Source organism: Larus michahellis, chromosome 4 (genome assembly GCF_964199755.1).
Source record: "Larus michahellis chromosome 4, bLarMic1.1, whole genome shotgun sequence".
In the NCBI taxonomy this organism is placed as follows: Eukaryota; Metazoa; Chordata; class Aves; order Charadriiformes; family Laridae; genus Larus; species Larus michahellis.
The window spans coordinates 17,952,672-17,967,633 of NC_133899.1; the positions used below are offsets into that span (position 1 = coordinate 17,952,672).

A 14,962-nucleotide genomic window follows, 5' to 3' on the forward strand; every position below is an offset into this window, starting at 1 on the left:
TACCTAAACCCACCAGAGTGCTATGGTAGTTTTGACATGGGTGCCTAAGGAAGGTAACAGTTTTGGTTTCACTCTAAAACCAAAATAGTAATCTGGATGTAGTATTCTGTATGTGAATAAAAGCTTTTGCTGCCAAATGGACAATGGCCAATTTAAGAGTGCTTTTTCTTTTCAATTAATATATTTTTAGAAGAAAAAGAAAAGCAGATCTTTACTGTAATCTTTTAAGACCTAAAATGTATTTTTTAAATATCCTTTGAGACATGCAATCCATGAAGCTTCAACTATTTTTGTACAATTACAGTTTTAGATGAATTATAAACTCTTAAATTAAAATTACAGGCTTTTTTCTAAGAGTCGTAAAGGATTAGAGACAGTTGGCAGCAATTTCAAGGGGGAGCTCTACAATGAAAGATTTGACAAGGGTTTGAATAAAGGTGCAAATCAAAATGTAATACTTTTAATGCTATGTTTGCTACATAAAGCACACCACAATGAATGGGCACTGAATGGGGTCGTGGAAGTGTTTAGGTTTGTTTTCTGTTGCAGTTCTTCTCAAAAGTGATTATGATATTAAAATGTTGCAATGTCCAGAGGTAATATTGTTCCGTGGCCCTTGCAAGGCTTGGCTCTATGCAAGGTGAAACAGATAGTATTTTATTTTCAATAATTTTACTTTTCAGAAAGTTAGCTAGTTAGAAGAGGCTTAACCGAAAAGTAAAATGACTGAAAATAAATTTCGTTTTGTTTTACCTCAAACCAGGACATTAACACTCATATCTTAATGTAGGAAATTGCTTTTTCGCTTGTTCTTTTTGTTTGTTTTGGAGTGTTCTTTCAAACTTTTCAACTTCACCTATCTGCAAACCTTATGCAAATAGAAAATAAGCCTCCCATCAAAACTTCTCAGTGGGAATTCAGTTGTGTTTCATAACACTTGTCTGCCTATTCCTCATATAAATTGGGATTTTTATTGTTATTTTTTTCAAGTTTGTGATGCTATCTGCTTTCTTGTGTATGATTTTGTTAATAGTTGCTCATAAAATCCATAAAAAGAAGACACTGCTCTTACGGTTAGGATAAATTCAGTCATTTTTCTGAATTCTTATTCATTAGACTTTTCGCATTAGACTTTAAAGTGTCAGACTTGTTGCAGGGCAAAGTAAAAGTTGTAGAGCATCTCTTTTTTTCAGTAATAAAGAGAATACCGCTAAACCTCACACTCTTCAGTCTGCTAGTCTGTCATTATGATCAAAAGAGCATTTTCAAAAATTAGTAGGGAATTTGGGGTTTCAGGTGTTCAAATACTGATCTCCTAAAGAAGTTATATTTATGTGATGGAAGGATGAAGCTTGATAATTTCTCATCATGCTGTATGAAGATGACAGAATTTAAATTCCCTGAAAGAACAGATATTGTTGAAAACACAGACTCCAAGTTAACTCGCATCTTGTTAGGTGTCTATTCCTGTTCTCTTCTAATTTTGTTTGTGACAGGTTTTTATTTGGTGATGCTTCAGGTCACCTAGTTTTGTCTTTCTACTAACTTACAAGACTATAACCCAGGAGTGATTTTACAGGATTTTTTAATAGATTTTCCTGAGTGTTCTCAACCTGAATGAAGGTTGAGAGGGCAGCATAACTTTAACACCAAAACTGTTTGAATTGAAAGCACTTGATGAATGGTTTTCAACATAACAGTGAGTGATGCTACTAAATTTAGTCAGAACTTTTCCAGAGAAATAAGTTTCCTCTAAAAAGTGCTAATTTGTCAAAATTCAGGCGTTCTTCAGTTATGATAATTTTGACAAAACTCTGATGGCCACCAAGTGGTTCCATCTACAAAGGTTTTTGGAATTGTTTGCCAATTTGTGAACTCAAATCCATGACAGCCCTCTGAAGACAGGTCTTTGAGCAGATTGTTTCTGCTTTCTGGGTTCCCATTTTCTTGGCTCTGAGCTGAAGGGAGAACTTCAGAGAAGTTTCAGATAAAAAGATGAAATAATATGCCTTTGACTTGTTTCTTTCTCTTTCTTTGTTTATTTTTTCAGGAAATGTCAGTACTGTTTAGTGATTTTTGAGAAAAGAGGTGGTAGTTTGAGTAGTTTGTTGTTTGTAGTGATCCTCAACTTTGAAATAATTAATTTGTTTAGTTGAGCTTTTCCCATTAGAGGTGGGAAAAATGCCATTTCCAAACTGTGTAAACTGGGAAGAAACTAAGATGAATAAAGATCTTTAACGCTACAACAGTGAATAGTTACGCTCTGCTAAACATTAGAGCACAATGAAGATAGTAATATGTGACTGAATTCTGTTTTTTTTTCTTTAAATGTTCAATGTAGTGTCTTTAATTCATATCCAGCCAGAATAATTTTTTTTTTAAGTATAATTTTTTTCCCCTGTACTTAAGGTTTTCTAATCTGTCCCTAGATGATCTCAATATGACACATCAGCACTGTGTTCTGGCTGGTTTTTCTCCTCGATTCAGCTCAACTCACAGAGTGGCAGATGTAAGTATCAAAAATAGTTTACTGTTTGGTCGTTCATAAAACTAATATTCCGGTACCCTATATTGTAGCATCATGTTGCCTTATCCAGATCTGTGGTTCACAGTTACACTTATGACTCAGACTGTTCTCTTGAACAAGTGCTATTTGTCTATTTTTGGATTGAGGTACGCTTGTTTCTGCATTGGTAGATATGAATTAAGAATGGGCTTACTGATGAAATGTAGAAACAACTGTATTTTTACTTGAAATGTTTTAAAACCTTTTTGCTGTGCTCATATCCTGGTCCTAGTTGAAAGGCAGTATTCATCATGAGATAGGAAAAACTCAAAACGTGTATGTCAGCAGTGTCCACTGACAAAAAATGGCCTTTAGGAGGTGAGAACAGCTAAGAGGAGTCAGGAGTATGGATTAAATTGGATCCTTCCATGCATCTGAGGATTGAAGAAGCAGAAAAGTGATACAGAGTCCCTTGTCTCAGAGTAATTCTGAGATAACAAGCCTTCAGCCTCGTATTCTCAAGTGCTAAGATACGTTTTCTAACTTTTTTTTACTAGATCTTTCATCCCTATCGCTTTCCATGGTGTTATCACTAGTTTTGTTTATGTAGCATTCTAATGGGAAAGCATACAGAAAAATAAAAATAGTCTGTATTGTACAAAGATATTTAAAAAAAATACAGTTACCACTTTCTTCTTTCAGCAAGACAAAATATACCACTATTGAAGCAAGAGAGATACATGTATCCATATGCTCTTTTTTTCCCATTACTCTCCCTAATTTGTGCAGGAATGGAAATGAAGCAATAGCGCCAAACATGGGCGTATACATATATATAGTTTGTAATGTGAAAACAGTGCCTTTATTTCCCAAACCAGTATAAACTCTGCTTCCTTGAACCGGGATTTGACATACAGTAAAAGTACACCGTACCTTTTAAAACAAATAATTCTGTATTTTTCATCTCTCATTTTAAGAATGCTCTGACCTACTGCTTCTGTCTCTGTGTTACTTTTGCAGGAAAATGCATACGTATTTTCATAGTATGAAATGTTCCCCTATTAAGTGATTATGCTTTGTTTATGTAAACTGTTGTGACTTCAAGTTGTATAGTATGGAATTATTTTTTTTTTTTGCAAAGAATATGAGACCATGGGGTCCTTATTCAAGATTATTCCTGGAAATTTAACTGAAGATACAGGTATTTAATTGAAAAATAATTAAAAGGTGTAGGTCTTTCTTTTGTTCCAAGAGGATTTTTACAGGCTTCCTTCTCATTTTGAAGGAAACTTAATGAAAATAAATAAAAGGAGCAGAAGCACAAATTTGTTTTCTTCATATTCTCTACACTCTGCAAGCAAACAGCTCGCTCGGACTGCATATGGAACTCCATTTTAGTGTCACTGGGAGCCCGTACAACTGGGCAAATACAGCTGATTCTGAAATACTGTTAAAAAAAAAAAAAAAAAAAAAAACAAACCAAAAAAACCTGGCCAGGAAGCAATAGAAAGTATGGACATGTTTTTGTATGCCATATTTTTAAAGTAAGTTTAAAAGGAATTCCTTTTTTTCTCCTTTCAATCTATACTGTACTGGTTGCCTTAGATGTTTGATGGTTTAGACTTTTGCATAATTTATATCAATAACTATACAGACAGTCCAGGATGCATTACACTTTTGTTTAAAAAAAAAAATCATGAAGTAAAGTTACAGAAATACATTCCTTCTGCTCCTTCACTTTTATTATTTCAGAAGCAAATAATTCAGTATATTTGAGAAATACATATGTTATGAAGTGGCTGTATATGATTTTTTTTTTTACTGTATCTTTATAGTGTTCGAGAGGAACATTGGAATACATATTTGGACAATGTGAACTGGCACTCCAGAATTTACAGACTGATTCTGATTCAAAGGCTTTATCTTTGAAATCACTGGAAACTGCAGTTGTAAAGCAAGTAGAAGAAATACATAATGAGGTGAGATAGTCTACACTGAAAATACTTCAGTCAGATTCTGAGAGGTGCAGTCTGCTCATGGAATTAATGGCAACTAAGAGTGTTTGGCTGCTCACAAAGCATTGCCCTGTATAAGTTTGAAATTTGTTTTTTATGACTTTTTTCCTTGGGTGCAGTAATTGGGATTAGCTTGGATTGATACTTTCATTCCCAGGAAGTTTTCATTTTTCCTTTTTGAATCCCTCTGCTGGTAGAGTAAAAAAGTAGTAGATCAGTAGTAAAAGATCAGTAAGATCATGCCAAATCTGATAGTGCGGTGGACAAACCAAACTAGTACTCTCTAACAAAAAGGGAGAAAAAAAATTGCAGGGAAAGAGCAGGTAAAATTTTTCAGTTGTTTGTCAGGTGTTTAACCAGGTTTTTATAGAATGCCATGTGTGACACAGTTGTGGGTATGTGCTTTAAAGTATATTCTGAAGAAAATACCATGGAAGTAGTTCTGAGGAATATGTTTAAATAGGTCATTTTGTGCTACAAAATATGCAAGTGTAACAGTGCACTTTCACAGGATTCCACTGAATCTGGCAGTGCCTTCTTGTTTGAAGTACAGACCTGCAGTCTTAAGAAATACATTAATTTGACAAATGAATTGAAAATATCAGACAGTATTTTGGGAAACTGCAGAAACAGGTTTTCCTGTGGTATAAAAGGTAGGCAGTATCACAAAACATGTAATTTTTCTTATTCTCTGTTAGTGAATAGAGTTAATGTGACACAATGGACTGGGTCTTCTTACAAGGGTCTTGTTTCTGAATACGGTAGATTTAAGACTTCTTTTTTTCTTTTTTTTTTTTAAAATAATCTAGTCAAAGCTATGTATTGGGTGATTAAAATGTCGGATTGTTTAGCTGCTGTGGAAAAGCCGTCCTTTTACCTGAAACAAATCTTTTGCTGTTCCTAACTATAAAGCACTGATCTCTTTAAAAGAGCATCTCTCTTTAAAAATGGCTATAGCAACCAGTTAATACAAACTTCTTAACCACTTTTTGCATAAATATCAGGTTTTCTTACAGCACTCCTATATTCAGACGTTTTGAAAGAGCTGTTCTGTATTTCTGCTGAGATAAGTATGATCACTATTAGGAGCAATAGAGTACACAGGTAATTTTCACTTGAATTAGAGTTTGTGTAAAATGTTTAAATTGCTATCTGCTGAGGAGTGTAATATTGCGTATTGTTACTAAAACTTGGTAGAACACTTTATCTGTATTGTGTGTTTACAGATGGTAAAATTGAATATAGTGATGGCAAAAGATTTCCAGCCTTGGCTTTTAGCAAAACAGCTCCTAGAGCAATTTAAAGAAGTCTGATGCATGCAGGGTTTTACAAAACATTAATCAGGCTCAGTCCATAAAACTATACGCATATGTGGTTTGCACAGCTAGGGCCACATGCACAGCTGGTGTAAATTTGCACGGGTCCTTTCACATCAAAGGCATGTGCTGGTTACATCAGGTGAGAGACTAGCCCCTGGTGTTCGCAGTCACCTGAATAATTTTGCTATGTGACATACAGGGATGTTTCCTGTTATGCATATGGGATATACTGTAGCAGAAATCATTGTTTAACTTGTACATATTGCACACTTAGACTTTGTAGACACATTGGATCTATAATTCATTTGAAAAGAGAATACAAACACCTTTTTTTAATAATTCTTTTATAATTTATAATCAATCTTTTATAATTCCCAAGGTCACCTCTTCACTTGAAGGATAAATTCTGTATGTTGAAGTGGTATTTAAATTTCATTTATTTGCTACACAAGTAGACAAAATTACTAGTGGCTTATCGCTGTGGTAAATGCATGTTTCTTTTTTGACCATCACTGAAGTGAAACATGCATCTGTGAGGCTAATGCAACTTTTTTTGGATGTAAAAGCTTCTTTTACTCACTTGTGTGATAAATCTTTATATTTTCAGGCACTAATACAGGTTTTAGGTCCAAATTTTTTCAGGCAGGTGAAGAACAAGAATGTGTTTTGTTTCTTTAAAGAATCAAAATGTTTACTAATGCAAATGAGTCTTCCATTTGATTGGCGTAGTCAGGATTTGGTCCCTGGTTTATTTTTTGTTTGGTTTTATTCTTAGTCTGTTCATATTTTTCAATACAAAAGACAGAATTGTACAAAAATCCAATCATGGAATTAATGAAGAACTGCCAGCCAATATTGCCTGTGTATTTCTGTTCTGATATACAGCTTTCTGTGTTAGTTCTAAACCTCCTTGTGATTTTTTTTTTCTATTCTTCTGGACAAAGATTATGAGCTTGAAATTAGGTAGTATTTCCATCTGGAGAGGAGGTGGTATGGTTGTAGTTCACCTTCAAATATTACCATAACTGAAGTTCTTCACAGGGTTTAACTCGGATAATTAGATGCAGCCATTGCTCTAGATTGTTTACCTTCCTGCGATGCTATGGGTTTGGGATTTTTACCCCTCTTGCTGGCACATCTGAAGTCATTAGTCCTCATAGGTCATTAACCGGAACAGAACCATCACAATACCATCAGGCTCTGTGTAACTAAGCTCAAATACAGTAGGTTAGTACAGATTCACATTCTGTGCTGAAACTGCTCTGCCGAATGAGGTCTGGATGAATTACCTGCGTCTGCTGGAGGGGAAAAAGCCTAAGAGTAAGTCTGAAAGAATGAGGTATGATTTCTGTGCCTTCGCTTTTGTATTCCTGGGCAGGAAAATTGATTTGCTGTGCTGATAAAGTGGGTTTGAACTGAAGATCTGAGGCATAGGTGGAGACCTAGTTTTTTCCATTTTCGTGGTGGGCAGAGAAACCTCTAGAAGAGGTATGGGAGAGTGTCTGGGGGATGTCTTTACTGATGTTAGATTTCCCAGAGTTCATTTGTCACAGCCCTGTCTTCGATGTCTTGACAGAGGTATTCCTGTTGAAAAGGTAAGATGCTAACCTGGGGAGGTTTTTAGCATCTCTAGCGGGCAGCCAGGTAGTTTAATATTTCTTTAGGCTTAGCTTTGTTGTCATGGCCTCCCTTACTAAAACAGCCTTCAAAGGAATATCTGAGTAATTGCGAGGTATGTGCTGTTTGTTAGATGTGTGAGTCACTTCACTCCCAGTATGTACTTTGTAGTTGTAAGTAAAGATAACCTTAATTAAGGGTATTCATGTGCTGCTTGTCAGAGTAGCTTATGGGCTTGAAGTCTGAACAAGTACTTTGATAGCAGGGTATCTGGTGAGCAGGGTGAACAGAAGTAATTACCTGGTCAGCTGTCAAGTACAGTAGTCTAACAATGCACACGTAGTGGTCAAGATGGAATGAAGTTGCCCCTTTAAGCAAGCAGATTGCTGTTTGGCTAGTAATAATTTATCCTGAAATAAATGATCTTGCAGAGTTCACTGAATGTGAACCTCTTGCCCCTACTGAATCACGCTTGGCTTTCCAAATTATATATAGCTACTGGGTATGCCCCAAACAGAGCTAGAGGGGACCTGGGGAAACCTGGCAAGCCAGTGCTTTTTAAAGTAATAAAACACTACTGGGCAGATGATGTAAGTGCCCATACATATAAAAATAAATCTGCAGAAAAGATCATCACCAGCCTGTTCTTCACATTTCAAAGAAAATTTGTTTTCCTTGCTCTGAGTAATGCAAAATCTGATAATATTACATGTTGTGTGAGATAGTTTCAAAGCTTCTTTATTTGCCAACACCAAAATAATAATTGCATGTTCTCTATGAAGTAAAACACCAGAGGAGGGTTTTTTAGCATCTGGGGATTGTGTCGAAAATGTAGCAGGTTTCAAGGTCAGTAATGAAGTTTGAAAAGATAGGGTTTTGTCTTCATCAGGGTTTTTGCTTAGCCTGATTACCATGATTAAAACTTGTGACTGAATTGGTTGCTCTGTTGCTTGTGAGGTACAGTCGCTTTTGCCTACAGCAGATCCATTTTTATGGCACCAGTAGACAAATTTAGGTGTGGTGAATGCACAGGCATGTAGAAAAGCCTGGGCTAGCTAAGTTGAAGGTATCCAGCGTTAGAGACCAAGGGCACTGCTGAGAAAGGGTAGTGGTGTACGCAGCCAAAGGAAGGTTAATATGTTTTAGCACATCACAGTGAGCTGACAGCATGGTTGGTGGCTGGCTAGTACAGAAGAGAGAAAATATAGATCACCTGCACGTGTGGCATTTAATAACCAATACTTTTAAATAATTGACTGAGGAGCAGTGCCTCACAAAATGTCAAATGCTACCGTTGGCCTTTTACTACCCAGTATTGACTATAACCTAAAATTGGCCTTTAATCATTGTTTAAAGGACAACTTGAAAATATGTTGAGGTTAGAGATATGAGGCCTGATTCTGAGCTTACTTGCACACTTGTAAGTCGAAATTGAAAATTAATTAGGAGATGAAAATTATTCCCAAAACACTCAGCATATATATTTTTTATATGTTTAGGCTCTGTCCTGTTCAGTCATGTAAAATGCTTTCTACTGCTAACTAAAGTTAGCTCTGATATGTGGGAGTCTCCGAATTAAAACCCTTTGACGAAATCCTTGGCAAGAGCTGTGAACCTGAGAGCTTTGACAGGGAAGATGAATGTTCTGTAAGTTCAGTTCCACTAAGGCTAAAATTGAGTTTTTGTGTCTCCAGTATTTTCTATTGTGGCTTTTTTCCTGGTACAGCTCCTCCTGTTTAGGGAAGGAGGCAAGGCAATAGGAGTGCCTTCCTGCTCCAGGAAAAGATATTCCTGAGTAGCATTCGATGAAAGCAAGAGGACATACAGCTTTTAGGAAAGCTTGCAAAGCAGATAGCACATGTTCTTGTTAGAACGTGTACTTAGTAATGGATGTGGTGTGAAAAGCGTTCATGTGTTCATTAAAAATACCCAACAAACTTAGCATAACTGGAATCTCTGGAGATTTTTAGCAAAATTAAGTATTTATGCTGGCCTATGACTGAAACACGGATAAAGCTATGGGCAAATCATGTCACTGTTGCCTCATTGACATTACTTTTTTTTTTTTTCAGAGAATCAACAGTTATCTGTTCAGAGGTGATAGTTCAGAGCAGTCAGTTGTCAAGCAGCTTCATGGCTAAGTTGGTGGTTGAAACACTGTTTTTCTCCCCAGCCCCCATTTTTTTAACTCAGTTTAGAGCGAAACGGAGATATCATGAGTTGAGTATGGACCCGAATTTGAGAGCTCTGGTAAATGGTAGTCCGCGTCATTAAACAACCACACATTGCAGTTTGGTACCCTGACCTCTGACGAGACCAGCTAATCCTGCAGAAAATGAAGTAGCCTGTTGCTAAACTTTATCTCTTACATGTAAAAAGCAGCTCTTCTGTGGGAAGCTGTATATTCTGTAGAGGATTGAGATCCATTTAAAATTTGGCCAAGATGCCAGACGTGAATTGGACTGAAATTACATAGATTAATGTAACAAATCAATATGACTAGTCAAAAATCAGATTGACTGAAATACATTCTTGTCTTGATGAGCCATGTTGTTACATTGATTTTAATTTAAAAAAAAAATAATTTTTTTTCATTCATTAATGGCCTCATGTGATTCACTTCCTGAAAGGTGTTTGCCAGCCATCATGTGTTATAGCCCTTTCACTGGCAGAGGCCAGCAAAACCAAAAAGAAATGAGGGGAGGACAAAAAAGTATTTAAGTGCTTAAAACTCTAGTTGTACTGTCGATAACGCTTAGCCTTCCCAAAACTGTGTATACGGATTTTTAACAAACCATAACTTGATCCTTCATACCTCCTTAATACTGTAGAGGAAGCAAACTTCAGCTTTTTTTTAGGAAGGATGTCATCAAACTTCTGTGCTGAAAAGTCACTAGACTTGCAGTCAGTTTCTTTGAAAATGTTTTAAGATCGATGTTTGCCAACTAATCATGTTATATTTTACCAACAAAGTTGCTTTAATATTCTTTTTATTCACTTCAAATTTAACACATATGTCTTTAACATATATTGACCAAGCATTTAGTTAACGTTAACTGGAACGCCTTCAGATTTCTGTAGCCGTTCTGTTCACCCTTGCAGGAAAGAAAACGTTAGGTGACAGCTTTGGGCAGTTTTCTTTATTCTTTCACCTTGGCAGGTTGTTGTTGTTTGCATCATCAGAGCGGAGCAGGGATAAACAAAAACTTCTTTGTGGTACAAATAATGATTAAAGCAGCTTTGAACTCGGTGTGAAACATAACTACCACAACAAAGATAAATACAGAATGCTAAAGACCAGAACTATGGATTACTATTAAAGGAAAAAAGGCTCAGTGAAAGTGAGGAAAAATGGAATTACTTTGCTTAAAGAATATTTGATGAGTTGTATATTTATATTATAGTTTTAGTAAGCTAACATTTCTCTTGTCTTAAAGTTGATGGGCCATCCATATGATTTTTTAAAAAAAAAATCCCACAATTAGTAAAGCGTTATATCATTTGTTGTGTTTCATATTCTAAATAAAAGTATTAGCTTGCTCCTGATGGAAGTTTCATTGCTTCAGTGTGGGATTTGTTTTCTTTGTAAAGCACAGTTTCCACACAAGCTTTGTCCTAGAAAAACCTGTTACTTCAGGTGCCCCAAGAAGTGTTTTGGCTCCTGGTAGGTGAATGTTGTTGTGGGTTGGTGGGTTTTTGGGTAACGGCAGATCCAGCGGAGGCAGCGCAAGCGGCTTCAGGGCCCCCCACTTCTTCCCGGCAGGTCTGCCCAAGTGGGGCTATCGTGTCTCCTGTTGAGATCCAGTTAATCCTGAAGTTATTGGTATCCTATCTGGTAACCAGATCGTCTGGTAAAATATGAAGAACTGTGATTCATTGTAATGCTTTGCTCTCATTCTGTAGCAATTGACTCGGCTGCATTCTAGCAATTTTATTACTGCAAGTTTTTTCAATCTTTTATATGACTGAAATATTTTGAAACCCACAATGTTAATGAAAATAAGCCAGAGCTGGTACATATTTGACTGAATTAGGAGTAGACCTGAACTTCTAATGTTCTTTGTACATGTACCACATGTAAAGAAAAGAGTTGGGGTTTGCACCTCTCTAGATTTGAAGGGAGTAGCTCAGGTCACAAATTCATGTGCAATAGAAATAAAATAAACAGCTGGGTGTAAAGGGTGCATTTAGAAATGAGTACTTTGGTTACCTTCTGTTCTATGGGGTTGTTTGGTTATAGCTGGATTCATGCATTACCCCATTCCTGCCCCAAATAACGAACACAGATGTTTATGCTACTGTATGTTTTTATCTTGCAGGTTGAATTTGAGTGGCTTAGGCAATTTTGGTTTCAAGGCAAGCGGTATTTGAAGTGCACTGATTGGTGGCTTAAGCCTATGGCTAAATTGGAAGAATTTTGGAGAAAAATGGAGATTATGGTAAGTACTAGTTTTATAGTCTAAAGCCTCTAGAGCTTAATTCTGAGAGCACTCACAATTATGTTTTTAATTGTACTGTAGTAACGGGTATTAAACTTTATTCAGAACATATGAAAAGTAGAATCAGTCAGCCTTCTGCTGCCACCTCTTATTTTTCTCCCCAGTAGCCAGAAGAAATGTGAGCAAAATAACATTGAAACAACCCAAGATTTTAGTTATTTCCTGACTTTGCTTGGTTTAAAAGTTTGGCATCCTTATAGGATGACAGTAATATATCACATGAATTGGTACATGAAACTGTGCACTGTCAACTTTTTTGTGCAATCCCAAGATAGGCAAATCTGCCAGTGAGAGCAACGGTGAATTGCATCTGAGGAAAGTTGAGAATAAAATCTGATGATCTGGAGGTACAACTATCTCCCCGTAGTCCACCTGCACACTTACACCGTAGCTAGAACCACCAAGAGGAGATTATTTCTTGAATAATTGTAGTGATATTGGCTCCTTTATGCTTGAAAGTATACCCCTGCTTTCCTTGGAAACACTCAGTGACGAGCACTGTTAGCCTGCGTGCTGTTGCTGTCCCAGTTGGGAGACTTTGCTAGTGAAAGAGTTCGCTACAAGTACCAGCATGCCTGCCTCTAGATTTGTATGCTGAAGGAACTATATTGACAAACTTAGCTTGCTCATATCCATACGTATGCATTAGGAGCTGCTTCTCAGTCATTTCTGCCGGTCACAGAGTAAGTCTCAATTTGCCCGTAGTTTGGAAAAGTTTGTAATGTAGCTGAGGATGCTGAATATGCTTTGTAGTAGAGACGTTTTTCAGTCTCTGGAGGCATGGTGCAACAGGAATATGCTCTTGGGTTTCGAGGGAAGTGTTGTGACTCAGTAACCCGCTCAAACATATTGTAAGCTTTTCCAGCAACTGGTTTCAGACTTGGAAAATACGTGTGGAAAAGTACAATGTTAATTTGTGAAATCAGTTGCTGCAAGGAATCAGTGACCATTAAACTTTCCTACCAAAGGAGAGAAATTATTTATAACTTGTTTATGTGGGTTTTTTCCTCATTTTTGTGTTCTTATGTGCTCACATTCTTGAATGACCTTTATAATTTAAAAAAAATCTTTTGGTTTGTTTTTCTTTCAAATGACAACTTACTCTCTTGTAACACAGGCTTAGATGAGGTAGAGACAAGAATGTTTGATTGTTATTTTATATCCATTGTGTGTTGAGAACATGGAAAAACAGCAAACTCAGGAATTCTCAAGGGTTAGGTTTTCTGCAATTGGTGTGACATTACCATGTGTCTCTAATTAGAAACATGGTGGCGTCAGTGTATCTCCTTTCAACAGGCCTCAGGATGATATTTATCAGCAAAGTAAAGGTTGGGCCAAGACAGAAGCTGCTTCTAATTTAAATTTTAAAAATCGCTTTAATGTTTTATGACTTATAACATATTAATCACAATTAATTTCAACTATTGAAGGAGACAGAAGAGAATGTTAATTGAGAATGTCTGTTTTGTTGAGTCTCTAAGTAAATTTGATGCTTACTGTATTTGGGACTTGGAGGTAGGGTGGGTTTTGTTTTGGTTTTTTTTGGATTTAACCTGCATTTTTGTCCCTTAGTGTTTCAGAAGATGACAGTAGGGGGCAATGTTGAGCTGCAGTTTCAATGCACCAACAGGCATTGACTTAATAAAAATACATAGAAATGCAGCATTAACATCAAGAATTATCCCTGTTGCTTCAAGTTAGCTGTAATCTCTAAGATTCCATAACACAGGAAATCAATTGTGGGTTAACAAATTCAACAGCAATTTAACATAAAAAGTGCAGTGTTTTGGTGCATGCTTAGCTTCCACAGCATTAAGTTAAATCAAAAAGGTATTTCTGAAGGTACCCAGTAGTCTAGAGTCGATGTTTTTTCTCCAAATTTATACTTTTAGCTGGATGATTCTTTAAAAAGAAAAATAGTGTCAAAATGTTAAAAGTAAAAATGTCTTAGAATGTTGATCTTGTCTTAGAATAATATTGTTGCTTAAAAGGAATTCTTTCTTAGAAGAAAATACTCAAGCAATGTATTTTTCTTACTTTTGTGTGTGAACTGAACAACTCTTGACTTATGTTTTTTTTTATACACGTCTGGAGTGATAGAAAAGTCAGTCTTGGAGTCCCTGTGTGCCTTTTTTTTTTCCTTTTCCTTTGTTTAGTAAAGCAGTTATAAAGAAGAAAAGAAAGTTTCCAAAACAATTTCTGATTCTGCTAATTGTAATTATTCCAGTGTCACAGCCGAGTATGATACTGCAGGAAGTTTAAGCCAGTGTCTTCAAACCTTTGGGCTTTATTTAATATTTTTGTACGTTATAGCAACCACAGAATTTTATCATAATGTTTATTCCTGGCATTTCTTTCCCTGAGGATAGTTTTACTTAGAGCTCGCTCTTGTGATGTAAATGTTAAACCTTTCATTTGAATGACATTCTGATAAAACATCACATTTCCCACAATATTACCTCATGAATTTATGAACCACTAAATCCAAAGCAGTTTAACCAATCTTCTTCTCTTTTTCCCCCTCCCTTGGAAATATGAAGGCTATTCAAATGTTTGAGGCTTTTTTTTTTTTAAAAGTCATCCAAGATTAACACGTTATCGTCTGCAACATCAGGATAAATGCTTGCGGAATTCAAAGGGAGAGTTACCATTTGAAAAAAGACTGTACAAGCTTTGCTTTCTGGGTAAAGAGAAGTCTGAAAAGCTGAAATCTCATGTGATGTGAGGAAGTCTTGCTGTAGCTGTTTTGAGATTCAGTGGAGAGACAATTTGTCTCTCAGGGTCTGATATCATGCAAACCTTGCAATCTGACATTTATTTTAGCTATGAAAATCTTTTAACACCATGCCAAATCGGTAAGAACTCCGGAAGTCCTACAGTCTTTTTTTCTTTATTTTGTTTTAGGCTGATTCACATTTGAAGAAGGAAAATGTAAATCAATGAAATGGGTTTTGTTTGTGGGGTGAAAACTAGACACGTATGATTATACTTAAATATTGAATCATT

The 14,962-nt window shown here is 36.2% G+C and overlaps 1 protein-coding gene across 5 annotated transcripts in view; it reads left to right on the plus strand.

Moving 5' to 3' along the window:
- FTO (FTO alpha-ketoglutarate dependent dioxygenase) overlaps positions 1-14,962 on the plus strand; it is a 251,599-nt gene that overhangs the window by 68,906 nt on the left and 167,731 nt on the right. For all 5 annotated transcript variants that reach the window (XM_074583153.1, XM_074583150.1, XM_074583149.1 and 2 more), the window contains 3 exons: positions 2,430-2,509; positions 4,342-4,485; positions 11,777-11,896. In XM_074583153.1, coding sequence (XP_074439254.1) covers positions 2,430-2,509; positions 4,342-4,485; positions 11,777-11,896 — 344 coding nt within the window. The remainder of the gene's footprint in view (positions 1-2,429; positions 2,510-4,341; positions 4,486-11,776; positions 11,897-14,962) is intronic.